The 27,386-nt window shown below is 47.7% G+C and overlaps 11 protein-coding genes across 11 annotated transcripts; 5 read left to right on the plus strand and 6 right to left on the minus strand.

The window, feature by feature from the left end:
* Nucleotides 1-76: 76 nt before the first annotated feature.
* Nucleotides 77-3,251, plus strand: I302_106228 (uncharacterized protein; the record flags this gene model as incomplete). The annotated part of the gene is made up of 10 exons (XM_065870234.1): nucleotides 77-122; nucleotides 184-246; nucleotides 306-647; nucleotides 709-852; nucleotides 919-1,002; nucleotides 1,058-1,201; nucleotides 1,275-1,452; nucleotides 1,511-1,695; nucleotides 1,764-1,946; nucleotides 2,014-3,251. The coding sequence occupies 10 exons, from the start codon at nucleotides 77-79 to the stop codon at nucleotides 3,249-3,251; spliced, it is 2,607 nt and encodes an 868-aa protein (XP_065726306.1).
* Nucleotides 3,252-3,441: 190 nt separating this feature from the next.
* On the minus strand, nucleotides 3,442-5,590 carry I302_106229 (uncharacterized protein; the record flags this gene model as incomplete). The annotated part of the gene is made up of 8 exons (XM_019191973.1): nucleotides 3,442-4,245; nucleotides 4,341-4,589; nucleotides 4,676-4,829; nucleotides 4,925-4,996; nucleotides 5,063-5,127; nucleotides 5,188-5,238; nucleotides 5,319-5,356; nucleotides 5,455-5,590. 8 exons carry the CDS (start codon nucleotides 5,588-5,590, stop codon nucleotides 3,442-3,444), a joined length of 1,569 nt encoding a protein of 522 aa, XP_019046603.1.
* A 1,090-nt stretch (nucleotides 5,591-6,680) lies between these two features.
* On the minus strand, nucleotides 6,681-8,658 carry I302_106230 (uncharacterized protein; the record flags this gene model as incomplete). The annotated part of the gene is made up of 6 exons (XM_019191974.1): nucleotides 6,681-6,782; nucleotides 6,853-7,028; nucleotides 7,139-7,506; nucleotides 7,601-8,167; nucleotides 8,233-8,495; nucleotides 8,557-8,658. The coding sequence occupies 6 exons, from the start codon at nucleotides 8,656-8,658 to the stop codon at nucleotides 6,681-6,683; spliced, it is 1,578 nt and encodes a 525-aa protein (XP_019046604.1).
* A 389-nt stretch (nucleotides 8,659-9,047) lies between these two features.
* Nucleotides 9,048-9,965, plus strand: I302_106231 (uncharacterized protein; the record flags this gene model as incomplete). The annotated part of the gene is made up of 3 exons (XM_019191975.1): nucleotides 9,048-9,242; nucleotides 9,383-9,773; nucleotides 9,841-9,965. The coding sequence occupies 3 exons, from the start codon at nucleotides 9,048-9,050 to the stop codon at nucleotides 9,963-9,965; spliced, it is 711 nt and encodes a 236-aa protein (XP_019046605.1).
* A 98-nt stretch (nucleotides 9,966-10,063) lies between these two features.
* Nucleotides 10,064-13,015, minus strand: I302_106232 (uncharacterized protein; the record flags this gene model as incomplete). The annotated part of the gene is made up of 9 exons (XM_019191976.1): nucleotides 10,064-10,177; nucleotides 10,249-10,353; nucleotides 10,433-10,576; nucleotides 10,655-11,152; nucleotides 11,238-11,448; nucleotides 11,540-11,949; nucleotides 12,025-12,337; nucleotides 12,453-12,698; nucleotides 12,798-13,015. 9 exons carry the CDS (start codon nucleotides 13,013-13,015, stop codon nucleotides 10,064-10,066), a joined length of 2,259 nt encoding a protein of 752 aa, XP_019046606.1.
* A 327-nt stretch (nucleotides 13,016-13,342) lies between these two features.
* Nucleotides 13,343-15,563, minus strand: I302_106233 (uncharacterized protein; the record flags this gene model as incomplete). Its single annotated transcript, XM_019191977.1, has 7 exons — nucleotides 13,343-13,389; nucleotides 13,445-13,572; nucleotides 13,637-13,890; nucleotides 13,954-14,865; nucleotides 14,963-15,076; nucleotides 15,135-15,231; nucleotides 15,316-15,563. The coding sequence occupies 7 exons, from the start codon at nucleotides 15,561-15,563 to the stop codon at nucleotides 13,343-13,345; spliced, it is 1,800 nt and encodes a 599-aa protein (XP_019046607.1).
* Nucleotides 15,564-16,501: 938 nt separating this feature from the next.
* I302_106234 (uncharacterized protein) lies at nucleotides 16,502-17,467 on the plus strand (the record flags this gene model as incomplete). The annotated part of the gene is made up of 6 exons (XM_019191978.1): nucleotides 16,502-16,507; nucleotides 16,576-16,614; nucleotides 16,673-16,926; nucleotides 17,001-17,077; nucleotides 17,144-17,272; nucleotides 17,358-17,467. 6 exons carry the CDS (start codon nucleotides 16,502-16,504, stop codon nucleotides 17,465-17,467), a joined length of 615 nt encoding a protein of 204 aa, XP_019046608.1.
* An 845-nt stretch (nucleotides 17,468-18,312) lies between these two features.
* I302_106235 (uncharacterized protein) lies at nucleotides 18,313-19,260 on the minus strand (the record flags this gene model as incomplete). Its single annotated transcript, XM_065870235.1, has 2 exons — nucleotides 18,313-18,839; nucleotides 18,969-19,260. 2 exons carry the CDS (start codon nucleotides 19,258-19,260, stop codon nucleotides 18,313-18,315), a joined length of 819 nt encoding a protein of 272 aa, XP_065726307.1.
* A 789-nt stretch (nucleotides 19,261-20,049) lies between these two features.
* I302_106236 (uncharacterized protein) lies at nucleotides 20,050-21,261 on the plus strand (the record flags this gene model as incomplete). The annotated part of the gene is made up of 6 exons (XM_019191980.1): nucleotides 20,050-20,078; nucleotides 20,144-20,214; nucleotides 20,292-20,337; nucleotides 20,397-20,586; nucleotides 20,760-21,033; nucleotides 21,197-21,261. The coding sequence occupies 6 exons, from the start codon at nucleotides 20,050-20,052 to the stop codon at nucleotides 21,259-21,261; spliced, it is 675 nt and encodes a 224-aa protein (XP_019046610.1).
* Nucleotides 21,262-21,652: 391 nt separating this feature from the next.
* On the minus strand, nucleotides 21,653-23,457 carry I302_106237 (uncharacterized protein; the record flags this gene model as incomplete). Its single annotated transcript, XM_019191981.1, has 6 exons — nucleotides 21,653-21,754; nucleotides 21,872-21,976; nucleotides 22,042-22,132; nucleotides 22,237-22,382; nucleotides 22,446-22,551; nucleotides 22,730-23,457. 6 exons carry the CDS (start codon nucleotides 23,455-23,457, stop codon nucleotides 21,653-21,655), a joined length of 1,278 nt encoding a protein of 425 aa, XP_019046611.1.
* Nucleotides 23,458-23,927: 470 nt separating this feature from the next.
* I302_106238 (uncharacterized protein) lies at nucleotides 23,928-27,338 on the plus strand (the record flags this gene model as incomplete). Its single annotated transcript, XM_019191982.2, has 2 exons — nucleotides 23,928-23,998; nucleotides 24,089-27,338. 2 exons carry the CDS (start codon nucleotides 23,928-23,930, stop codon nucleotides 27,336-27,338), a joined length of 3,321 nt encoding a protein of 1,106 aa, XP_019046612.2.
* Between the last annotated feature and the right edge of the window lie 48 nt (nucleotides 27,339-27,386).

Consider the following 27,386-nt stretch of genomic DNA (forward strand, 5'->3'; position numbering starts at 1 on the left):
TGACTTGTTCACTAACTCATCTTCTCTTCTTGACTTACTTCCATCAAATCGTATTCAACACGTAAAGTAATTCGTGATGATTATATACTCAAGTACCATAGCCTTCGCTCTCTCCACTACCTGTGAGTACTGCAACATTCTCCCATACAGTGCCAGTGTCCGTGCTGATCCGCCCACCAACAGTCTCGTGGGCAAGCCAAGTCTGCTCGCCTGAAGTTTGCCTCGATGGTAAAGCCTCTTCGAAGGGTAAGCTCACCATCGACATTTACAGAGCCAGTCTCAGCTTACATTTCATCCTTCGCCAGTCCTAGCCCACGACTCGTCCTCCTCCAAGTACCTTACACCAGGTACATACTCCGACTCTTCCCTCTCACCTTCATCAGACATACTTAACATCACCAGATCATCAGATTCCTTGACTGTATCTCTTCCACTTACTCCCATTGGCTTTACCAAAATCGAGTATAAGGGCTCAGAAGATGTATGGAATAATGGGAATTGGTCGATGGACGAGTGGAAGAGTATTTACTTCCCGTCAAACTGGTATGGAGTATTGGAAGGGGGGAAAATTGTTTGGGGTGCTGTACCTGATAAAGGGCAATTACCAAATGATTTGACTAAGTTGAAGTTGGAACGAGCTGCTTCTGGTAAGCTTTCCGCCTCCCATTTGACCATGGCGGATGTTGAAGCTGACACCATTCATCAAAGCTGCCTGCGATCCACCTTGCTCCTCCCATGGGGTATGTATTCCCTCCAACACCACTTCCACGGGAACATGCCAATGTGCTACCGGCTGGACTGGGTCATCGTGCGACCAATGCGATACTGGATTCTGGGGTCCCTCTTGCTCTCGTAAGCTTCCTGTACCTGCTTCCATTCGCAAGCAGCACTGACACGTTTTCCATCCTTCTGTCACAGCTGGTCCATCAGATTGTACGATCTGGGACGATGGCCTGTCGGGTACTGGCGTATGTCTGGGCACAGCATCATCCTCTTCTTCTTGTAAGCTTCCCAACTCTCCTCTTCCAAAAAGATACAAGCTTATGCCCACCAATAGCATGCAACTGTGATCACGGAACTTGTACCTCCTCCAATCAATGTATCTGCTCAGCAGGTTGGAAGACCAACGGGACGGTATCTCCAGCATTGTGCAACACATGCGCAGAAGGGTTTTTCGAGGATACGGAGGGTAATTGTCTAGGTGAGTCAGCTAGGAAAATTGCCATCAGTTGTTCTCACAGGGAGTTTTAGCTGATGAGCATAAACGATCAAAGCTTGTCCACTTGGATGCGATTCTTGTACCCTCCAACAAGGTACCAACGCCACTGCGACCTGTACATCCTGCTCCAACAGCTTAACACTCAGCTCTGCCAATCCCGTGACTTGCTCTGCTACCAGTGGTTCATGCTCCGATAGTACATATTATGACGAGTCCAGTTCCACTTGCAAAAGGTCATTTGGCGCAATTGAACAAGCCCAGCTCATTAGCTGACAATGATCTGCTATATAGTTGTTCTCCCGCCTGCTCGACCTGTACAGGTCCATCCACCTCCGATTGTCTATCCTGCGCCTCACCCCGGGTGAACCTACAAGGCTCGTGTGTATACTACGACGCTTCGACTGGGATCTGCGATTCTGCGTTGTCGAAGCTGGAAGGTGTCTTTGTGGTAACTCTAGAGAAGAGCGAATGCGATGGTAAGCTAGCTCACGTGAAACCTGTTTATCTCAAGAATCTCAGCTTATCCTTCATTATTATCTTCCAGCGTGCCCATCTGGATGTCTCGATTGTCATATCCCCTCTTTTGCCAACACCAAGAGCTACGCTACATTACAATGCTCATCATGTCAGGAAGGATATCTTCTGGAGAACGCTAAATGCGTGAAGAAATGCAATGACGGATGGTTCCTGCCGGAGGGAAGTGCAGCTAAAAACGGGACGTGCCAAAGTCAGTTATACAAATAGTTCAGCTCAGATTCTACCCCCAGAAGAAGAGCTGATAGATTTACTGATAGAATGCGATTCGACCTGCTCAACCTGTATTTCAACATCCACAACCTGTACCTCCTGTCCTTCTCCCCTTTTCGCTGCTGGCGGAACATGCCAATCCACCTGCCCATCATCAACTACTCCCCTCAACGGGACGTGTGCATCATGTCCAGTGGACTGTACGACCTGTTCATCGCCCACCACCTGCTCGACCTGTCCGTCCGACCGACCGGTACTTCATAATGGAAAGTGCATCGACCACTGCTCGAAGGACGAATACTTTGATCCCTCACATGGATGCCAGGCATGCGATTGGAGCTGTTCCTCATGCTCTGCCGGGGACTCCAAATCGTGTACGTCATGCTCAGATGGATACATTTTACAGAAAGGGGAATGTGTAGCTTCGAATTGCGGAGAAGGCGGATACGCCAATGGACTGGGAGTATGCTTAAGCGCATTGGTAGATAAATCGAGTGGATCAAGATTCTTCTGGTTATTTTTCCTAGTTCTCCTTCTACTAGGTGGTGGAGCAGGAGGGTTTTGGTGGTATGTCAGAAGGGAAAGGATGAAGACTCGTCAAGCTACGAAGGAATTTGGAGATAGACTCGATGATAGGGCTGTACAGGATAATCTGAGGGTATTGAGGCTAGAACGTGTCCTAGGATTTCAACGAGTTCTCACCTCAGATCAAGCGTCAGCTTCAGCATCAGCAAAAGGAAGGGGGTATGAGGAAAAGCGGAACAAGCGATTCAGAGAATTGCTCTTACCTTCCAAAAGGCGGAGAACAGATGTGGAACAGGACATAGAATTGAAATCTACCAATTTCGCCAATGACCGTATGACCTATGGTTATGGGGTGCCTCCTCCACCATATGTCCCTTATGGGTCTACCCCCTCACCCTCTCCTCAAGATCACAAGTATACCAAGAGGGACTCACTAGATTCGATACCCACACCTGTGTTACCGTCTTTCGTCTCTCCGATCAAAGCTACTTTCCCCGCCCGACCGGATATACAGAGGAAAGAGACGGGTACGACTGTGCATTCGATGTCGTCCCCTGTTTCTCCAGAGTATCATACGGGACTTATGCCTCCGCCCAGACCTGGGATGTCGAGGGTCAATACGCAGGAAAGAGAGAGGAAGAGAGAGGTGAATAGGAGGGGCGAGGTGCAATGTGGGGAAGAGGATGGGGTGGAGTTGGAGAGGAGATTGAGGGATTTGTGGCCTAATCTAAAGAGGAGGGAGCAAGAAGGATGGATATAGGTTTATCTGGACTAGCTCAGAGACGTCAATGATGTGTAGTTATGGTATGGTATGCTTTGTGGGAATTTTTGATGTTTTGAACGTACAACGTACAATACGAACAGGTGAACTTCCGTACTTGCTATCATGTTCTGGTCAAGTCCATGCATTATAGACAAAGTACAAGTATACCTAACAGCATGTAAATCAATCAATCCCTACGATCACCACTCATCAAAAACTCATTAATCCTCTTCAGACTCGCCCTAGGGGGATTTCCATCCGGCCACAAGGAGACCAAACCATGTAATTTCGTTGCTATATCGGTCTTACTCATCGTCCGCTCCTGACTGGCATCTTCACTCTCCCTTTGTTCTGGCTGCTTATCATCCAAATTTTCGATAGAGCAGATAAGTGCCAAAGCGAGAGGTAAGATCAATTTCCGCCCTTCCACTGAAGGTTCGGGTAAAGCGTCCAACGTCACTTCTCTACCTTGATCCCCACTCGAACTGGTACCGTCCCTTGGGGACTGTTGACGTATCATGATACCTGATTCCACATCATTGCTTGATCCATGGACCAACACCACAGCCCGATCTGCACTTCTAACAAACTCCACCAACTCCTTCAAGCTTGATTCGTAAGCCTTTCCTTCAGTCTTGGAATTGGCCACTGCTAATACCCATACCTCGCCTTTCTTCAGGTTGAGCAGACGAGGTATATCCCTGGGATATTTCTCATACTCTACTACCCTGATCACTATGTATCTTGCATCCGAATTACTGTACAGCCAAGGCGTAGCGGAAGGCATTATGGGTGATCCAATGTCTAATGCTACTCTCGATGAGCTGGAGGGTATACCAATAGCATTTTCACCTGAGGTCGAAGTAGAGGGGCTAGGGAGCTTCGACATCGAGTTTGACAAGACGATCTCGTCGACCAAGGAAGGTAGATCATCCCTTTCTGCCTGTAGCAATTCGGTCTTGTGAGAGTGAAACAATCTGGGTGTCAAACCCTAATGACATCAACCATATTCAGCTGTGCGACCTCAAGCCCATCTTGGGAGAGGGACCTGGCATGGATCTGGATAGACAAAAAAACGAGACCCACCCTAGCCCATAGCTCATCATCATCCCCCGCCCCAGGGACATAATCGAACCCCACAGTCATACTACTATCCCCCAACCTAGTCACCGAGGGAATTTGATCATCAGGGTGATTCACCCATCTCGAAGCTGATAGGCAGATTATAGGTGTGTATGGTGGATTGGCGGGGATATGGGGTGATGTAGAGGTGGATGGGTGGATGAAGAATGGGCGAAGGGGTTTGGCGAGGTTTGGTAAAGGGAGTGAAGAGGACTACAGGAGAACGACATACGAATAATCAATTATCAGCACATGTGTCTTATCGAGTTCTTTGGAGGGTGAGAGGGTGTGCAGCTCACCTCAAGAGTCTCGGCCCATTCGTCCAGTCTCTCTTCAATTTGCGATTTCTCAGAAGGAGAAACTACCTTCGGAGGTAGGTAGAGCTCTGTATCCCAATCTTCGTCTAGTGGTATATTCCGCCGCAGCTCGATAGCAAGGTTGATGACGCAGCACCTACAAGTGTACAGAAAGTCAGCTTCACAGTCGAATGAATGATGTATGCCATGTTCTTGAAGGATAGGAGGGAGCCATGGAAAGAGGAAACGTACCATATTGGAACGGTCTTTGATAATCCATCAGGCATCCTTTTGCCTCTTCTTGTCGAGTCTACCAGTATCAACCTGTGAATTTTCCCTTCCTCAGCTCATGCTTTGAGTACACAAGTCATAGTGTGTATATAGACCTACCCTCCATGATCTTCAGCATACTTGGCCAAGTTAAGATTTGACCTTCGAAGGTTGAAATCCCATTGCTAAGATCATTATCTGGTTAGAGCTCTCCCATACAGAGGGCGATGATGGGGTTTGCTCACTGTCATATGTCCATCGGTCGATTTGAAATAAGCATAAGCCTTCGAGCTTGTCTATTCATCGCACCCAGCTTCAGATCAGCATCGTCCTGGTTATACCGAGAATTCGGGACACGGGAGGAAAGACGACCCACCGAAGGATCACAATACCAATTCCCACACCGCTGATTAGCTGGATAAGTCAGTCAGGTATGTCCCGTAACGACTCCATCTTCGGAACAAGGTGATAGGGACCCGGGCAGTACAGTGCACTGAGACCTGCTAACTCACGGACAACCTCGAACCTCCCTTGGAACCAATCCTGCGCTACATCTCGCACGAACCTCTCATCAGCCGAGATGGAATGTAATCTATTGAACAGATCATGCTGCGCTGCGTATCTCTTGACTGCTCGTAGGTCGGACATGTCGGGTCGTCGAAGCGGATCAACACCACGAGTGTACTGGTTGCTGATACGTATCACAGTAGTCGAAGAAATGGAGATGAAGATAAAGATACATTATATTTTTTCAGCTTTTCTCAAAAACACTCGGTCATGTGCGTGCCTGAAAAGTAAATAGAGAACATCATAGGGGACCGCTCAGCGATGTGGTTTATCTCAGTCTGTGATGTTCTGTGCTGCCATCAGATGGTAGTGATGAGGGAAATGGAGAACACCATAGTCTTCACTTTGGACGTACATTACGGATGGAATTCTGCATACCCATGCTGTTCTCCGCTCTCATGAGTCACCCATCTTATTCCTTTGATATCACAAGTCATATGCTAGAAAAGAGAACACCATAGCCTACTATTCGCGAGTGCTTTTCCAATTAGTCGAAGGAACCCTATGCTCTTCTCCCTATGTATTCAGGCTGAGAAAGGCCAGCTCGAGAACACAGCAGAGCTACTGTCTGTCCTCACGGTATCTCCTACGAGGGCAGAACACCATAATCACACTGAGTAGCTCATTGTTAATGAAATTGCTCGTTTCCTATGCTGTTCTCGTCGTGTAGCTATGGCCTGAGACCATATAATGAGAACACCATAGTATCCCTGTTCTAGCTGGTTGTTAACAGAATTATTCGGTTCCTATGCTGTTCTCGCTTTGGTCCTAGTACAGCATAGGAACGTCACTCAGTCTGAATTATCAGGTACACAAGAGAGAACAGCATAGTAATGCCAAATTCAACGTTGCCAGGAGTCATAGGGACGCTACTATGCTGTTCTCAAGTTGTCACATCAATCCAACAGGATCAAACATCGATAATTGCGAAACGCATAGAGTTGTCCGTACCGGTACATTGCCAGTGCACCTATGCTGTTCTCCAGTCGACTGACCCCGTTCCGATCAATTGTTTTATTACGAGGCTCGTAAGCCGGGCAAAAAGGCATCTCAGATTGTCATTCATGCAGATCTACCCAAACTTCGACATTGCATGTATATATATGCCTTCATCTCGTACATGTAAATCTATTCACCATTACTCCTCGCCTTTATATAGACATATACCACTTCACTGTCCATCAGCAGATACGTTATATATAGCGGCAGGTCCTTTGGCGTTATAATCAACTTTGGTTATCGAGTGTTTACCTTGAGAATCCAAGAATGCAACCTGTTCACGAGATGTCAGATATACATTCTAGGTATGCTCGAACAAAAGGAGTAATGGGAGTGAAACTCACTTTAGCAACCAATGAACCACCCAGAAAAGGCGCCAACTCCGTCGTGGAATTCTTGAAGTTTGCGAAATAATCTGGAATGTTGAGTAACCGTATTTTGGATGGCTGACAATCTGATGTCAAGTCCGCCGAGGAGAGGAGGTAAGGTGATAGGTACGTTATCAAAGCAGGCGAGAATGCTAATGAACAGGCAAAATGAGCTAAGATTTCTTTATTCTCCTCCTGTGCTCATGTATAGACGAGAGAACGTTTGTGGAAGACAATGTGTAGATTGCCAATCTGAACTTACATTTTATTCTGGCCAATTCACCAACAACCCCAACACTCTCCCACAGGCTCAACTTCTCGCCCAAGCTCAACGAAGCGCTATCAATAGCCCTGCCAACACCTTCCCAGATGGTATCGCCACCTTTCTCTTTACCCAACAATAAAGGCTCACACAGTCTATGCCTTACTGGACCAAGTTGAATTTCCTTTCCAGGTAATGAAGGGATGTTGATCACGATAGCATCGATAGGTTGTGGAAGAGCGGCAGCAGCGGCAGCAGCATCCGCGGCTGCTTGAGCTGATTTGGCTGCTGCTGCTGCGGCCGCTGCCTGTTGTTTCTTAGATTTGTGTGATTGCGTCGCTGGAGCTGGGGTATTATCGCCAACAAGCCTGACAGGAAAATAAGATCAGCTATCCTCGATGACGATATTTAAATAAAGCCGCCACAGTAGCTAATGAAGAAGTGAAAGGGGGTATCACTCACTTCTTAGCAACATCAAACGAATCATCTTCCTTCTCCGCCCCGACAACTCCCGTTCCATTACCAGCTACCACCGACTTGTTCCCAGACTTCAAGAACGGCACCTCGACATCATCACCCGTACATTCATTCCAAACCACTTCCGAAACCTCTTTCACCAACTTCCTCTTCTCCTCTATCGACAAATCCTCCTTGCCCGCCGCAGCCTTCAACTCCGTATCCAGCAGATCATCTTCCAGCAATAAACTCTCCAAGAATGATCGACAATCCAATTCACCCACTTGGACTGTAGTGGAACATTCCCATCGTACGATCGAGTCTGTTATGACGAATATACTGGATTCGGTCGCTCCGATATGTACGATGATTCCAGTTGTTGCTCCGAGGGCGTATAGCGATGCGAGTGGTGAAGGGAGTATTGAGAATGACGGTGTGTTGAGGGTTTCAAAGGCTATCTGGGTGTATGACGCTTGAGTTGAGAGTGGTAGTGTAGGTGTGGGTGATGGAATAAGTAGTAAAGGGGATGAGTTGGCTGTTATTGTTATTCCCAATAACGTGTAGAGGTGTATTCTGCACAGAGATATAATGTAATCCATGTTAGCTATGGACTTGAGAGGGGAGAAAAGCAGACTGACAAGACGTATTCCCGTCCTTCCCAATCATCTACGGATTTGTTAGACCTAAAAGGCCACCGTATTTCATACTTCTCTTCGAACCCAGCTTCCTTCTCAGCGTTCGATAGTTCCTCGCCGACCAGCCAACCTGATCTTGAGGAAGTTTCAGGCGCAGGAGCAGGTGTTGTAGGTTGGGCTTCACCATCCATATTCACATCCGCAATGGGCTCTTCGGTTCTCGAAGAAGAGGACGCATGGGGAATGGCATAGCATGCGCGTAATGTCTATATTGGAAATGTCAGCTACAATGACAATGATGATGAGGAAGGAGAAGCAGAGACGAACCACGGAAGGACGGTTGAACAGCTCTTGAATACCATGTACAGCGCGTATATAGTCGGAATCGCAATGGACCACTACGGCGTGGGATTCACGTAGATGAGCCATGATGACTATAGAGGATATGTATGTGTCCGTATGCAAGAGAAATAGGTTACAACTGTAGGAGAACATGAATAAACATCAACATCAACATTGCGAGCAAAAGACGTGTTTTGGTGAACCCAAAATTAGGCACCAAGCCGGCCCAAGTCCGTCAGGCGCATGCGGCCCATGTCGCTCGGTAGATCGAATTAGGCTCGCCGGGATCGTATCTTATCAAAGGTATCCCGAGATGTCGCCATGATAATCACGAAAGATCTGTTTACGGATGCAGAGGACTGGTGCATTTACCAAGGACAAACCCAAGAGCATTCATGAGTCCATAAGACTCGTCCTCAGACCGACCTACAGATCCTGCAATATACTCAGCTCGGCCCAACTATATCACAATCACCATGTCAGAAACAGAGACTCCATACCTCACTGTCCCACCTCCGCCAAGCGATGAAATCCGATTCGAGATCTACTATGGTGTCTCCTCACCGTGGGCATTACTGGGCGCACCAGAGGCAGAGAGGATAGCGAGGAAATATGGCGTCACGATACATCTCAAACCTATAGTGGTGGTGGAGGAGAACGGAGGTATAAGGGTGATTACTTGGTTCCAATCTCCCATCGTTCCGCATTTTAATTTGCCAAGCTGCCAAGATGCATATCCAGTACCATTATGCTCCCAAGCTCGCCTCCCTTGGGTGTCCATCGCTGAGAATGATTGATTGATATGTCACAGCTCAAAACCCGCCATCCAGCCCGACAAGCATACCACGCCCTAGACCTATACCGTACCGCCCAACACCTCAACGTCCCCATGAAACCCTCGCCAAGATACTACCCCCAACCACCCGGAACTATCGAGATCGCAGGTCAGGCCATCATACGCATCCAGCAGAGATTCGGGGTCGGGTCGGAGGAAGCGCTGACATTCAGCTATGAGATTCAGAGGTGTATATGGGTGACTGAGATGGGGGATCATTCGAGGGTTGAGACGTTGCAGGAGATCGCTAGGATATGCGGGTTCGATGAGGATACGATAGAGCAGTGTGTGGTGGATAAGAGGGGTAATGAGGGAGACGAAGGAGTGATGGAGTGGAGGAGAAATCATGAGGAGGCTGTCAAATTAGGTAGGTCACCCATTCAGCTTCGGAAGGATATGATGCTCGGTTAGCTGATAATTGGATGACGGCATAGGCATATTCGGTACCCCCAACTATGTGGTCAACGGGGAGATCTTCTGGGGTCAGGATAGGCTGAATTTTGTAGAGATGCGGATCAAGGAGTTGATAGATGCTGGTGCGAAGCCTTTGAAGTACTAGATGCAATACAAGGGTATTCATGCATGCTGGATATGATATTCCTGTTGTATGTCTAGACCTCCGCTTTTTACATACAAGCAGTATACATTTGTTCGTTTTTATACCGCCTCGTCTCCAGCCCATCTCACATCCGCTTCATTCTCCAACCAATCCATCCATTTCTTAAGGTATTTACTACCTTTTCCAACTGTCGAAGAATTACCGACCACACACTGAATACCCGAAAAAACCCGTCAACATTAGTACGACAATAGACAGATGTAGCGTCTAGGTTGGAACTCACCAATTGCCGCTTAGCTCTAGTCATAGCTACGTTCAGCCTCCTATATTCCCCTAAGAACCCAACTTCTCCCGTAGGATTCGATCTAACTAACGATAAGATGATTGCCTTTGAATTCACCATTAAAATCAGCTACTTCCCTCGCTCTGACACCTCATGCTATGGATGAATGACGAAGATGACCCACCTCCCTCTCCTGACCCTGTAATCCATCAACACTCCCAATAGTCATCTCAGGGTACTCCTCATGCAGCATACTAGATATCAACGATACCTGAGCTTGATAGGGAGTGACAATCCCGATTTCAGCGGGGTTCACACCTAGTTCAATCTAAATCTCGTAGCAGATCAGTCACAGCTCAAGTCACCTAATTGAACCAGGCCGTTGATCAGCTGGAAAGGTACTCACCAACTTCCTAGCCCATTTGGCCACAACGACAGCTTCATTCGCATTCGATTTCGATCCCTCCCCCAAATTGCTCTTACTATTCTTATCTTTATCCGTATCGTCCCCTTCCGTCCTTTCGTAAAACTCGCATCCAGCCGTATCGAAAAACACAACCACAGGGCTCAAATAATCTTTCGATTCCTCTGTCTCCCCATCCACTATGGAAGGTAACTCAAGTAAAGTCCTTTGCGAGACCGACTCATGCGAGATCAGTCCTGATTCGTATAGTGTATCGGAAGGGAACGAAGCGATAAGCTTGTTCATCCTATATTGGATTTTCAGCACCCTTTTGATCCCTTCTCCATATAGTGATTCGAGTCGTTCGAATAGGGTGGTTTCTAGTGTTTTGGGTGGTTTGAGCGTAGTGCGCGATTTGAGGGCTATGCCGTTCAGTTCTTCGGATAGATTTTGGACGGGTTTGAGCGATTTGTCATCTTTGCTCATTATTGTCGGTGGTAGCTGTGGTTATAACGCATGGCCACGTCAGTATTTGCGTATGACATACGAACTTAGGCCGAAACTTCGAGACAGAAAGATCACTCACTTGTTGTGGATCACCAGCCAAGATCAACTTCTTAGCCTTCAATATCGGGACCCAACATACAGCCTCTATAGCCTGAGTGGCCTCGTCGACAATCGCAACGTCAAAAACCATATTATTGAGTTGTCGTGATCCCGCACTGTGACATGTGGCTAATACCACTTGTGCACGGGAGAGGACGGAGGTGACGACCTTGCCTTCTCTCTGGCGATATCTGAGATGACCAGAGTCAGCACGAGCACAGTCGTATATAGAGTATAATTGATGGCCTATGTGATACTCAGGCTATACATAGATCCACTCACTCTTTCCTCAATTCCCTGACTTCTTCCCACCTCTTCCCCCTTTCTTTCCCCTTGACAGCCCCCTTCTCACCCTTCTTCTTTCCCAGATCGGATAGATGACACTGCATCTCACTGCCCACATCTTTCAATAGTTCCCCTTCTTCTCCATTAGCCGCCCTATAATCCAGCGTCTCTTTAACCAGGTCTCGGTGTACTCTTGTCGGATGACCCAAACGTAATATCGAACCGGGAGGTAAAAGTGAGGAGTAAGGGGGTACTTGTGATAAGGCATGTAATCGGAGCAAGAGGTTATCGAGAGCGAGGTTTGACGGTGTAGTGATGAGTATTCGCGATGGTCTGGAGGTAGAGGACGAGGAAGGCCGAGAGAGGTATTGGAATATCAACTCAATAAGGGTATGGGTTTTACCTGTCTACAGAACAGTACAGTACGTGTACTCTGATCAGCCCTGTCCAGTGATGAGAGTATGGTATACGGGCGGACTCACCCCAGGAGGTCCATGGATACAACCGACATTCTCGGCCCTCAGACAAAACCTAATTGCGTCCTTCTGAGAGTCATTCAAATTCTGATCAAACCATTCGACATCGCCTGTCTTAGGTTCTTCACTTTCGACTTGACTGATAGTTGGTGGGACTTCATTCGACCAGGTAGGTAGCTGTATACCTAACAAGGAATTGATCAAGGGAAAATTCTGGGCATTGGGGGTGGGTGAGCCTTCTTCAGGAAGTATCAATCGTTTCAGATGTAGGAGGGTCTTATCCATTCGATCGAAAGTGACTGAGTTGGCGAGTTTCAACCTATCAAGCAGTGTCAGATACGCATTCTCCGACCCCATAGACACACAAACATCGGTGTCAGGGTGGATGGACAGCACAGCACGGGAGTTCAACGACTTAGCAAAGTGACACTAACAACCTCAACCTCTCAGGTAGATCAACTTCCCTCTTCTCATCAACAGCCACAACGACCTTCTCCTGCGATATCCTATATACAACCCCCTCAACGGCATTTTCCCCTTCCTTATCCTTCTCTTTGCCCTTCTTCGTGCTCGTCGTAGATACATGAGCCTCTATTCGGACTGGATCGCCCGATCGGAATGTATGGGGCGGTAAGAGGGGAGAGAGGTGGTATGCCGATGGTCTATTCAGCTCTATCAAGCTATCAAGTGAGTCAAACACGCCTTGTCAGCATCTTGGTAATATCACCGAAGTGAACAATAACGCCTTGGACAGATGATAAAACAGTGACATCACATACCTCTGCCCTCCCAGTCCAACACTTATATTACTAACCCCCATCCCACCAATCGATAACCCCCTTTGTTCAAGTAATTTGGGCGAACATTTCGAATTGAGTAATCTCGTTTGCTCCTCTTCCGCTTTCCGTTCCAGTTCAAGCAAGTATTGATGGCGAGATATGAATGCCTCAAGCACCGAGCGGGTTGGCGGAACAGGCTGGACTAGATCTGAGGCCATGTTGATGTATTCGGTTGATGTATAGGTCAGAGTTGGAAGAACAAGTCCAGTTGAAATGTTGAAGTTCAAGCTGTCCTTCGTTTGTGCTGGTAACTGGCTATGACGTTAGAGCCCGGATCTCGGATCCGAAGTGCGAGTAACTGCTCACTTGCCTGCTCTGAGCTCATCGTCCTTCTTCCTGCATTGGCGAAACAACATCTACAAAAAAGAGATGCAATATATCAAGTTGAGAATCTACAAGCCGCAGGGCGATGCATAATGTATACAAATGTGACAGTACAGTCGTAAGATAGAGGAGACATCATCAACCGAATCGCCCGCCAACGATCAAGCAGTAACCCCCGCATTCAACCTCATGAATGTCCTTACAGCATCTATACCGACCTGATCAGCAGGTCACCCATGTCGACTAGATTCCGAGGCACTCACGATCAGCATCAGTCAAACTAGCATCGTCCCCTCCCACTTTCATGTACATTTCCTGTCTATCATTCTTCTTCGCTACCAAGAAGCGGTTCGAGCTTGATTTCGCCATGATCTCATGTACGTCCGAGCTCCTGCAAGACAGAGACGAGAACGGTCAGCTCAGTAAACCAGTCTTAGGAGGAGGCAGAGACTAACCCTTGGAGGGCCGATCGTAGGTGAATGAGGGAATGATCAGATACATGATCGAGTTCACCCTTCGATATCAACTTATCTTTACCCATTATCGCTATACATGGATTTGGACTGGTCGTGGTCAATTGAGGTTCGTGCGGAATATCATTCGTCTTCGTAAGTTTGGCGAATAGATTCGTTGTGGCCTTGGTCGAGGGGAGGTTGTACGGCGGAGTAGCATTATGAGGGAGTATGACGGATATGAGGATATTGTTACGCTACGACACAACACATTGTCAAACAGCGGATTCCTTAACTGGGTGAGGCCGTGTCATACTCACTATGACCCAGCAGACCCTTCTCTTCTCAAAGGTGTTATCCTCGGACACCTTGATCCAAAGACTCTTAGACTCCCATTCTAGCTCTTCATCCGGTTCCACGGCCGCTTCCAGCTCCTCGACAGCTACCGGGGTAGCTTCGACATGATGAGATGAGGAGCTATCATTCTGTGTCGGATCCGACTTACTTGGTGGACCCACTGACTCCGTCGGGGGTCCATCAGAGCTCGATTTTGATGGGGGTTCTTCTGTTTTCTGGTCGGCCGTCTGAGTGGGAGTTGCGGACCGCCCGAGACCAAAGACATTGCCAACATTACCCATCGCATCCCCTATGCCACCTAGACCAAATCCCCACTTCCCTGCTTTGACGGTACTATCTTCTACCTCCTTGCTTATAGGTTTGGTGGGTGCTTCGAGATGTGGTGATGCAGGAGCAGTAGGTGTGGAAGTCCTTCTGATATCAGGTACCCATCCTCCCAAAGTAGTCCAACTGCTTTTGCGACTACTACTATACTGATTCTGAGTTTTCCTTCCTAATCCCAAATTCAGCCCAAACCCAAGCGTCTGGCGATCGCCTTTCAGCGGTACGGGTTGAGGTAAAGCTGGAGGAGGTAATGTGGATTGGACCAAGTTATGTAGATATCTGATCAAAGCTGGATCGTTTAGCCGTTCATCTTGATACAGAGGACCTTGAGGTCCGATGATCACCAGAGAGCCTTCGAGATTGGAAAGATAGTCATCGAATAGATTTGGGGCAGTGGAAGATGGTGAATATCCCTCGACCCAGGATGATAGTGAGGGTGATGAGAGGTGAGTTGATTCGAATTGAAAGGCGAAGCGGGTAAAGTACTTGTCGAGGATGGTGGAGAGGGCGGGGGAAGGGATGGTGTGGGAAGATAGTGGACCGTGCAGTAGCTATTGTCGCATTGGATGATGTTAGGCAAACTACGATATGTGTGGTATAGCTCAAGTACAGATTGAAATGGAGAACTTTCGAATCTGCTTAACTCACTCGGAAATCCTCGTATCCTCTGGCTAGACCATCCACTAGCATCTCATCTGATATACCTTGTGAGCCGTTTACGGGGTCTTTCTTCTCATTGTCCAGATATGATAGCGTGATACACTAAAAGCTAGGCATGAGTATCGACCAAATCGTATCATGGACATTTCAGTGAGCTCACAATGTAGATATAGAAGTCTGGTTCTGGACTATATATGATCAGTCGACTTCTGTTCCCATGGATTGAAGAGTATTTGGAAGGACATTCTGCAAGCATACTACGATTGTCATCAGTCATGACATTCATCTGGTAATGTCCTCGCTAAGAGACAATAATTATCTCCAATGAACGCATCACTCACTTGCCAAACCCCATCAATCCCTTTGCCAATCCCACCTGCCTCAACATCTTATCCCTACTTACACCCCCCGCTTCTCTCGAGGTATAAAATAGTATCTGAGCAGCTTCCCTCAAATCATCATCGTCATCTCTATTATCTGATTTGGGTATATCAGCTTTGATGGTTGGGTTGAATATCACAAAGTGGGATAAGCTGGCTGGGATGATCTTGCTTGGTCCAGGGGAGGATATGGATGTGGATGGGGGCATGGTAGCATCGTCGATATTATGTTGACAAACCGACTACAGAGTGAGGATTGAAATCAGAGATGGGTGAACTCTCATTACTCGGTATTGTGCTCGGATATCGATATACGCGTTGTGCTTAAGATGATTTCACCGTTCAGGTACAAAGTCAGCTCCGCACGAGCCGCATGCCTATCTTTCCTCTGTTCTCTTGTAAATTTGCAATGGTCCAAAGCCTCTCGATCTGATCTCATGCATCATTAACGTACCCTTGCCTTTTGGGATTTCTATACGTCGTCTCAGCCAAAGGCCGGGTTGACGTTCTGGAAGATTAGGTAAAATGGCGACTCGCAGCGACTGACTTGCTCATACGGCTACACCGACAACTGAATATACCCGAAAACAACTACAGTACTCGTACAGCAACTTCCCCTTATCGGGGAGCCATATGACCTGTCTTTGGTGATTGGATTACATACCCATCAACCTGGAGTCATGACGAATGTATGATGCTATCTGTCTTATCGATAAAAAAAAAAGTGTGAACAGGCACCGCACGACACTTGTAGACTGTAGGTTAAGGCTAAGAAGAGAATGACTAATCTGATCAGATTGCTATTTTGGAATGTCACCAGGTCCATCGATTCTAGAAGGTTTCCCACTCCAAGTATATTTTGGATTGCACTTTCACTTTCACGCTCGGTGATCCGAGTCGTCATTCCTTAACCACCCGCTGCTGATTCTTGCACAGTCGAAGATAGAGACGTCATGGGCGTCATACTGACTCAGCTGGTTCATGTGATTTCTCATCTCAAAGCTGTGTCTTCTCTCTGGTATATAAACCAGGGATCAAGATGAGAGACGGGTTCTCACGATGTCGCTCTATGAGCAGTTCCAATACAGCCACCTACAATCTATTTCCTTCATATCTGACATATCTAAACAATACAAGCTAATTCAACATGGGTGTAAGCATCCCACCTCTCCTCCATTCTAGACTATGCTTTGTGCTGATCAGGAACTGCGCGTTAAATAGCTCATGGATAAAGTCAAGGACGTCATGCCTGGTTCTCAAGTAAGTTCGACGACAATATCCCTTACTAGGTCATGTTCTAATTCCATGACATACATAGTCAAGCAACCAACAATCCGAATACTCCAAACCTGGAAACGACGATTACAACAACCCGTCCCTCAACCAAGGTATGATGGGTGAAAACCAACAACGAGGATCTTCCTTCGAATCTTCAAGAGGCTCAGACCTGGGTATGGGCTCTCCCAAGGATACTTTCTCCAATGTCGATAATTCTGGAATGGGCGGGAATACCGGTAGGTTCTCTGACCAAGGTGCTGGCACCGGTATGGGCATGGGCTCCACCGGATATGGGTGAGTGACAACAACTACATGGTCTTTATATATATTCGAAATAGTACATATGGATGATGAGTGCATGGTGTTAGGGGTACTCGAGATGACGAGTCTGGTGAGAATATGGGTGGAATGGGAATGGGGGGTAGGACAGGTCAATCTGGATATGGTGAGCCAAGCTATCATCCGACAGATCAGATTGAGCTACCACGGGACTGATGTCATAATCGTACAGGCGACGACATGGACAGATCCGGCAACAGGATGGGAGGCATGAGAGCAGGTATGGGCGGTACAGGTATGGGGATGGGGATGGGCGACGACAATAACCTCAATACCATGTCAGGCAGAGGAGACATGACTGGTGGGTCATCGCACTTGAAACACACTGAAAGATCGATATGCAACTCAAGTAGATCAGAGCTGATAAGAAAGACTGACTCATTCAGGCGACGATTTCAACACCACCTCTGGCACAGGCACTGGCAGTCGAAACACCGGCGGCATGGGCGGTATGGGCCAATCTCAAGGGTACGGTCAAAGTCAATCCGACTACTGAACCGGAGTATATCCTTACTTCTGAAACCCTCGGAGAAGGGGTAGTTGATTTGACTCGTTAGCGTTGTGTACTGTATTCACATTGCCAGAAGAAATGAAAATCGCAGATAAATTCAAACTTGATCGTCGTCTCGTATAGCCTGATGAAATAATTATATTGAAACCCATACGAATCATGTATGTTATTGTATGTCCGTAGTTACTTCGAGTATGCAGGCGTGCTGCTATGCCTTTGACGAAGAATATCATCTCTCACAGCAATAATGTACTTTGTCAGAGGAGGAGCACGATCATGAAGCGACGACGTGCGATCCTGAGTTGTGTATTGACAGAAGTCCTTTAATACATTAATTATCCGCATGTCTCGTCAAAACAACTGACTACCAAGGCAACACCTCTCCAGAAGGCGCCCCAGGGGTAGACACGATCTTCTCTACCAACTCATCCTTCTCAATCTCAATCACACTCCTGATAAACCTTCCACCAGTCGCTGATCTTTCGCCTCCCACCACTTCAGCTATTCTTGTTCCGACCCCCTCCCATATCATAATGGCCGTCCCAGGATTGATGGACTACCCTATATCCTTTGCACGCAATCTCGCCTCCCTGATGAGCATCGCCAAAAGAGGCCTCCTAAAGTTGGGATAACATCTCAGAGCCCTACTCTTACTTATCTCTTTGGCGAATAGATTTTCGTTCGGCCATCCTGGTAGTTGTTTTTTGGGATGACAATACGGACTCTGTCAAATTAAACAATGACGACTGCACGACCTGAGCTTCCGACATCATCCTGCCACATTGTCTCAACCTCCATGGATGACAATGCATAGACACCAGGTATCTAAGCTACCACGGTACCACCCCCCCAAATATATCATCCTCAAGCGCAACCATCCTCCCCACCTCCCCATCCCTCCCCCCCTCAATCACATCCCTAATCAACCCCCCAGACCTGGCGGGATCCCCCGCTCCAATAGATTCCAAGAATTCCTTATCACCCCCCAAATTCGTAGCTACCAACCCCGGATTGATAGCCCATACTTTCACACCATCATTCTTCAGCGTCTTCGCCCAATCCCGCATGAGCATGACCAGCGCGAGCTTACTGGATTTGTAGGCCCAGAATTCCTGGTTGGGCTTGGGCCATCCGGCTGGTGGGGCGTGATTGAAATATGGTTGAGGGTATTCGGAGATGGTGAGCGACGACATTGATGTACCGAGGAATAACAGGCGGGGGGCATCCGATTTAAGCAGGAGAGGAACAAAGGTCTCGGTGAGGACTTGGGTGCCCGTGACGTTGGTGTCGAACGATTTGGTGAATAGTTGGCGGGTGGTGAGGTTTTGTTGTTTCGCTTGACTGTCTAGTAGGACGCCTAGGTCATCCGCATATTAGTATATGTTCATGCTATGATGTAGTATAGCTCGATAGATATCAAACTCGGTATCGTTCGGAAAGCCGCACGAAGAGGTGTCGACGATAAGTAAGTTAGTTGTTAACTTGCCTGCGTTATTGACGAGAACATCTACCTTGCCAACCTTCTCCTCCACCTCCTCATAAGCCTTCTGAATACTCTCATCATCCTCCAAATCGACAACGAGTGCCTCCAACGTCGACTTAGTACTCTCCGCTCCCTCCTCTTGCTTCAGTCGATCAATAGCCCCAACTGATTTTTCTAGCGATCTCGCACCCACAAAGATCTTGTAGGTCTCTTTGGTAGATTTTAGCAGTTGGAGAGCAGTCTCATAGCCTATACCGGTGTTGGTTCCTGTTATGAGTACGATTGTTGAAGTCATTTGGTGAGTCACAGCTTGACTGGGAGATGGGTTTGGTTCAAATTAGTATGTGGTTATGGGTACAATTCTTCATCGGTCAATCTGAACTCGCAGCGTTCCCCTTAAATACTTCTTGCCAGATAGTGGCGTGAGATCAGTCTTACTAATCCATCTTCTCTTTAATTGGATGGGGAGTGGAGGTGGATGATCCACCTACCTCGGCGATCTTATCGTCCTTCGTCAGCATTGCTTGCAGAAGGTCCGAGAGCCCGTCGGCCATATCAACTGTCTCATTAACTCGATTGATCTACTTTTGAAGGTAATACACGTGTTGTACCATCACTGCAAGACACAGCACTCCTCATAGAGACTCGTCTACTCTACTGCGATATCAACAGACTGTTGGCCTTGTGTTTTACCATATATAGATATGCACGATATAACCACAAGAGAAAGAGAGTTGGAGAGAAGAGAGAGCGACGCAACAATCAACACCTTGACAGATGTGGTCATCCGGGTATAGTCCCACTCGATTTAACCGGTAAGAGTAACTGTGGTTTTAGAGCTTGAATGTCTGCGACGTGATCACAAAGATTCGAAATGAGATTGATTCAGTAGGATTGATCACCAGCTATAGTAGCAGTATCACCAAAGACACCTCTTCAACAATTCAACAAGTATCGCCTACTGTCCTTCAGCTCAATCGAATCGCCCACCATCGATCTTGTGTGCCGAATAAGCACTTGCTGTACTATTCTATCTTGATTCTACGTTGTTTACGCGGATCCGCATCGCTCGAAGAACGCCATCATGTCGGCCATACAACAATTCCTGATGAAGTGAGTCCCATCTGAACAAACGGCCAGATATGATGAGTATTGGCTGATGAGTATCCATCTCGTAGTCCTGCCAACCAGGAGCTTCTGGCAGTATTGAAGGGCGCAAGGAACGGCTTGGTGTACGGAGTGAAGATCCGTATGTTATCGCTTCTCTGGCACTGAAGATTGGCTTGTACTGATTGAAGCCTTCTATGGTCATATGAAAATGGGCAGGATTCCCACATGCTTTGGTCATGACTTTACTATTCTCTCATAAACCGTACGTCCCGACCCGCATCATCCTTGTTTCCAGGTATTGATGCAAATTGAAATACACAGGTGGCCAGCCAAGATAAAAGGTATATTCACAGCTACTCGAACTCACGCCATGAACCTATGCAAGTTCGTGACGATATACAAAGTCTTATTGCTCTTGCAGAAAAAGCTGAATGGGGGTAAAGAGAGAGATTTGGATACGTTTTTTGCTGGGGGTTTGGGGGGATGGTGGGTGTTTGGAGAGAGGACGCCGGTGAGTGTGCTATTTCAAATTCGTACTATCACGTCTATACGTCAAGCTCAGTGGGAGTCACATGCATCAAGCTAACACGCTGATCATCCATGCCTCCCTTCCCCTTATCCGTCTCGACCTCAACCTCCGTCCCTTCGTCCTCTTCGTCTCGACCTTGCTCCGCTGGGTCGTAGATAAACGAGCAAATCGTCCTATACGTAATGTCCCGAGTCCTCCTCTCCCTCCTTCCCAGACTCTACACCACCTCCTCAACACACCAACCCTCCACACCGATCTCCCCCCTGAAACACCCCTTACCCTCCCTCACCTCTCCACAGGCGAACCCTAAACCCATCCCTCCTTCGCAGCTTCCATTTGCGATTGTCAGTGCGCTGAGTTGGGCGGGGGTGATGTATATGTTCAGGCATAGGGGGGAGAGGATCCAGCCTGGGATGGGGAATAGTATGCGTGAGTGTAGATATCTCTGAAGGAGATAGACTGGTGGACTGGTCGATGTACTTTTGTTATTATGACACTCATCGAGGAGGGACAAATCGAGGCATCATGCTAATACGCCTTGGACGAGTATATGGGAGAACTGCTCGAGCTGATGGATCGGTTTGATCACTAGGTTACCTGTACCACGACTCTGAAGCTTGGACATCGCTCAAGACTCTGTTATGGCATAACAAGTAGACAAGGATAGTAGGACAAGTCACAGAAGGTATACGAAGGTGGCAGGTTCAGTGGAGTGAATGGCTATACATCGTGTGCGAGACAAACATCGTAGATTTGTTGTAGAGCGTAGTGAAATGAAGGATCATTCAAAGTCGAATGTACGACGCTCCATCGGTAGTACTTGCTCTCACCGCTTGATTGAAAGAGGAGAGGCGATAATTTTCAAGGTACAGATAGCAGTAGGGTATGAACACACACACTTAGAATGCGATCTCACCATTTGTTTAGAGTAAAATACATCAACACCTCTAAAATACAAGTACAATCTACCTCACCCTGATAACCCAAGAATGAGTGAAGACCTGATGAAGCGCATTTGCAAAATATCTATACCGGTAATCTAGTTAGATTATTGTATCTGCTCCGGCGCCCTGGTCTCCAACTTGGTTTCAGCCGATTCCGTCCAAATCATCATATCCTCCATAGGCAGATTATCCAGGATCTGTATAGTCTAAACATTCACAACCAAGATCAGCTCCATGTCGATCATACCTTCAAACATCAATTCGCCTTAGATGAACAAGGGGTGTTTTTAAGGACATGTGATAATTGAGGAGGATGGACATACCTTCTCCAACTCAATCACACCATCCGACACTCCATTCTCCAACTCGCTGAGCTGGTTTTGCTTCTCAACTAGGGTTTTGTATTTTTCGGAACAGTATTTATGTAGCTACCAAATGAAAATCTTGTAATCAGCAATCAAATCCGAATGTGGAAGAAAATCGTGATGCTCACCTCTGAATACTCTTCTCGGAGTTTGGAATATGACTCGTCGTATACTGGCAATACGGATGCTATGGTAAGTGCATTGGGAGATACGTCGGGTCTATATAAAAGATGATATCAAATGAGCATGCCTCGTCCATCAGACATCTTCGTAAACCTCGCCACACACTCCGTTCACTGTTCAAATAAGATAGCATGACTCACCTCCAGGCATCCGGTCTACCCATCTTCCCACCCTCCGACTCAGGCGGATTCAACCTCCTATAATCTTTAGCGTCCTTATCGACCTCGTCGATTGCTCTTAATGCCGGTCCGACTTTATAATGCTCCATCAAAGACTGTGCGCTTGCCTAGATCATAGGTCATCTGTCAGTATCGAACAACACTAGAGATGAAGAGGGCAAGTGACTTACAAGTATATTATTACGCATACTTTGACTTGCTGCCATACATACATCTTCCATTGGTTTACCCAACTCTTTGGTTAGTTGTGGGAAACATCCTCTGAGGTGGTCTGCGCTGTGGTACGGAAGAAGGAGTATCAGCATCGTCCTTTTCATGGCATGACGATAAGTAGGAAGTAGAGGACAGCCTAGAGATCATGACATGGCTAGAAAGATTGTATGTCTCTTTTCGAAGATATGTGCGTGCTGGGATATTCATGTTTGACACCGTGACATCAGCTCAAACAACTCACGTCCACCTCTGCGCACCAGCTTTGACAGCCCTCTCAAGCGTCTCCATCGTCAACTGATACCTCCTTCCGAACTGATACTCATCCTCTTCTATCGGTAAGATCCGAGGAGGTGAAGGGAGAGGTTCCATCGTCTTTCGTCTTGATCTTGGTGTTTTCGGTCTAGTCGTTTGAGATGATGGGGTGGTAGGTGGTATATAGGTCGATGGTCCAGCTTCGGCCTGAGGAGGAGGGGTGGTTGATCTTTGCTGTTGTTGTTGGAGTGGAACATCAATGTCCATCGTTTCGTGAGATGTGTGGTTCTCAGGACTATGTTCAGGCTCGATGGTCATCTGCTGTTCTACCGATATATCATCTTCAACCACCATCTCGGACTGTAGCTGGGGTACGTCCACGTTCATGGGTTCTTCTGGACGTGGGATGGGGGCAGGTCGGATGGGTCGCTCATCAACATGTTCGACCCTCCCCTGGGACATTGGTATGGCTTGAGTCGATGACTCCGGAGGTGGGGTACGCATCACACCTGGGTGTCGAGGGATAAAAGCCTTTGAATCTGATATGTTTGAGATGGTCGTTCTGTCGGGTTCAACTTGTCTTGGTATGTCCACCGCTTCGGTATGTTGAGTAGCGGGTTCCGGTTGAGGTGTAGGAGCTGGAGCTGAAGGAGGGGGAGCGGGAGATACGGATGGGAGGGGCTGTGAGCGGTGGGGTGGGGTTCTTTGGAGACCCATGTCGAGGATTTATGATGGGATGTATAAGTATATGATGCTAGGTGTATGTACAGTTGATCTCCATGATGTTGATGATGTTGATTTTACCTTTTCACTGGCCCATATGCATCTTTCATTGTTTACTCGAATGGCTACGCGTCGAGGGGAGATGCTACCGTGAGAAAGCATAAAATATTACGTAAGGATTACTGTTGTTTCATCTTGTGCCATCGTCATAGAGATACGCACCAACAAAGCAATACGAGTAGATAGTACAAAGAAACTTTATATTCGTTAGATCTTCGTCTTCTCTTCTCTCACCATAACAGCACACCTTTCATACATAGAACAAAAAAGCATCCTGGATACGCATTCACTCATATCGACACGACCATACCTACATAAAACGGCACTAGAAGATCAACTAGCAGCAAATCGTTGGTAACACGTCGAGCCAGGTGAGTCACGCGACGCGCACAAACCACGAGCGGATGCTGAATGACAAAAGTTGGATTGGACAGACAGGAACACGACTTTACAGCGCATCTATCACACCTAACCAGTCCATGACCCCAACAAAAGTATAAGACCTCATCAAAATGTGGGTCAACCATGCTCGATCCTCTTGCCACTTCTAACGCTCTATTATCAGGCCCGACGACTCACTAACCCCACCATCCGGCAACTCACGTTCCTCCTCCCCCTCTGGCCAACCTCAGGCTCGTATCGTCTCTGGATCACTCAAAGACAGAATCGCCAAGTTCAATAACCCCTCTGCACCACCCCCAGTCCCTAAAAGTCAATTCCCACACTCTCAACCCTCCGTCAGCCGAGGTGGATTAATCGGAAATAGAATACCAAGTTTAGATCCCAAGAGCGCAGGGATGATCAATTCAGGTGGTGGGGGTCATCCAGTGGGGAACAGACGGATCTCAGAGAATAGGGGTCTGATAGGAAATAGGATTCCAAGTATGGGGAATAATAATCAGGCGTACCTCCAAAATCAATCTACCGGTTCATCCAATTCGGGCAGTACCCCTTCTTCAGCCACCATTCCTAAAACTTCTACCGGTATTGTACCTGCAGGAGCGAGGTCAGCCAGTCCATCAGGATCTATCGATTCCAGCGCAGCAACGTTGGAATCTTCGAATTCACCGATAACCTCCAGATCATCTTCACCCCCTACTTCACCCGGAGCAGGTATTCCGCCGTCTTTGCTTGCTGCTTCGTTACCCACTTTGGATGAGCCTGGTGCTCATACGCCGTCTTCGACCAGAGCAGAAGCTGGAGATACTGTATCTGAATTATCCTTGTCGGTCCCCTCAACTCCTCTCGCTACTGGCACTCCTCCCCTTCCTGCACCGGAATATGACCTGGTGGCGCCGAATCTCAAGCTGGCTACTGCCAATGCAGCGGGAGTAGCTGTCAACCCAATGGTACGAGGTCTTTCTCAACAATCATCGAACAGTAAATCCTTCGCCCCGTCCATCTCATCTTCGCTTGCAACTGCTTCAAGAGGCAGTGAAGAGGAAACGCAAATGATGCAAGATGTTAGTGGGGTATCGACACCCATCGGGACACCTAGAGCCGCACGAAGAGAATTGGGAGAAGGAAGTGTAGTAGGTGAGGGTAGTGTAGTAGGCGAAGGGAGTGTATTGGGGGACAATGATGTTGAGGAGCTGGGCATTAGACTGGAGAATTTAGAAGTGAAAAAAGCTGAAAATGAAGATAAGGAATTGACACCTGAACCACCTAAGGAGAAATTGCCAGTGGAGAACCGTAGCGATTTACCTGAGAGTGTAATCGTTTCCGAGGAATCCTCTTCCGCAGACGTCCCAGACGATGTAAGCAATATATCTGAACGGGGTGAGCCTATCGAAGAGGATCTCAAGTCAGAACCCACCACCAAGACCGAGGATAACCCCAACCTCGCATCTGATCTTGCTGATCTCAAAGCCGGCAAATTATCACCTGCTCCCAAAGAAACCACTCACGAAGCAGATGAGAAATCTCAAGCTCAGCCTGATTCATACCATTCCACCCACAAGTCTGATCCCAACAGTGCACCAGATTTGGACGATCTGAAAGCTGGTAAACTCGGTGCAGCAGGGGATGAGAGCAGAGTAGAATCTGGACCTCCTGAACAACCTTCTCAAGACGTTGGAATGGCTGTACCTGCCAATGCGATGGTTGGGGATACCTACACCCAAAACCTTGCTGAACATGATATACCAAAGGACGAGGTGAAGGAACAAGGTGGGGAGGCGGGACAGAGGATGGAGGATATCGAAACTGCCGATCAGGTGATCGAACCTGGAGAAGAGGAGTCTCAAGATATCAGTAATTATACGGGTGGGATCAACGAGAAGGAACAAACTGTCTATGTTGGACCGGGCGAGATGGAAGTGAAGGAGGGTGGAGATAAGAAGTTCCAACCTGGTAGTACATTCTCGGTTGATGATGATCATAGCATCCAGCAGAAAGAGGAAGATGTACCGAAAGAAAGAGGATCGAGCGATGAGCAGCATGATCAAGATGATGGTAAAGCACAACCGAAGAATAATGATCCGGATTTAATCAATCCTACCTACAAGGGAGATGATTCCAGTTCGGCGAAGAAGGATCCGTACAAGCCTGAGGAAAAGAAACCTACCTTGCAAGAAGCTGCTAGACCCGTCGCAGAAGTTGAGAAGGACGATCAAGAGAAAAAGGAAAATGAAAGTGAGATAGACGAAAAGACAGAAGCAGCGGATGAGACACTGAAGGATGAGGCTGAACCTTCGCCGACTGCTGCTGAAACTGGTGAGGAGACCAGCCAAGACGTCGATCCTATCGAGGTGTCATCCTCAGTTGCGGATGATATCGCCGAGCACACCCAACCAACCGACGTGGAAGTTCCTCCTACACCTGTCAACGCGGACGCAGAAGCTGGTGCGGAAGAACAATCAAAGCCGAACCCCGTTTCCGAGACCGAAACGCAGGCTGATTCCCCGTCTACGCCCAAGCAAGAACCAATCAACATAGATGCCTCAGAACTCGAGACCAAGACCGATCAACCACCTGTCTCTGCGATCGGAGCTGAAGTATTGAAAAACGAAATCACATCTACACCTTCTGCACCTAAACAACTTGATATAGAACCTGCACCTATCTCTCAGCCTGCTTCAGCTGACGAACCGTTCTACTCCGCCAAGGAACATATCGTTCCGGACCCAGTCGCAGAAGGGGAATCTCAATCTCAACCCGCAGGCACAGCAGAATTGGCACCGTCATTCCCTGATCCGCCGACTGCCGACCCAGACGTCGAAGACCCCATCTCCACACCTGTCGAACTTGATATACCTGGTGTGACCCCTGGCGGGAATAGTGGAATGACCACTCCGATCGATGGGAATTTTTTGAAATCATTTCCAGACGTTCCGGACGAGGATAAACCAAGAGTGGAAGTACACGTTTCGTCCCCTGTCAATACTCCTCAAAAAGGTTCTTTCGCCAACGCTGGGTCTCCTGGTTCTGGTAGTGGGGTTGGTGGTACTTCGCAAACGGAACAACCTGAAAGGAAAGATTCAGGGGAGAGCAACTCGTCAGGGGAGATTGAAGTACGAGGTCAATATCCTACTACGCCTATTGCCAATATCCCTGGTAAATCGAAATCACTAAAAGGCCATACTTCCAGATTATCAGTCGATCAGGATCTCACCACCCCTTCTTCTTTGACTAGGGGTGATGATGTGGAGGAAGATGGGGAGGAGGATTTGGAAGCTACTCCGCAAGCTATTAAACCCTCTTCGTCGCTTTCTAAGAGATTATCTGCGAGACGGTCCCCCAAGTCGCCGTTGTTGGATGATGAGGATCCGGGGGATTTTGAAGCGGGGGAGGGATGGGCTGTGGTCACTAAGTGAGTGGGGTGTTTTTGGCTGCCATTGCTCTTTTTTTCCCTTTACTGTGCT

This window comes from Kwoniella bestiolae, chromosome 4, assembly GCF_000512585.2.
Source record: "Kwoniella bestiolae CBS 10118 chromosome 4, complete sequence".
Lineage (NCBI taxonomy): Eukaryota > Fungi > Basidiomycota > Tremellomycetes > Tremellales > Cryptococcaceae > Kwoniella > Kwoniella bestiolae.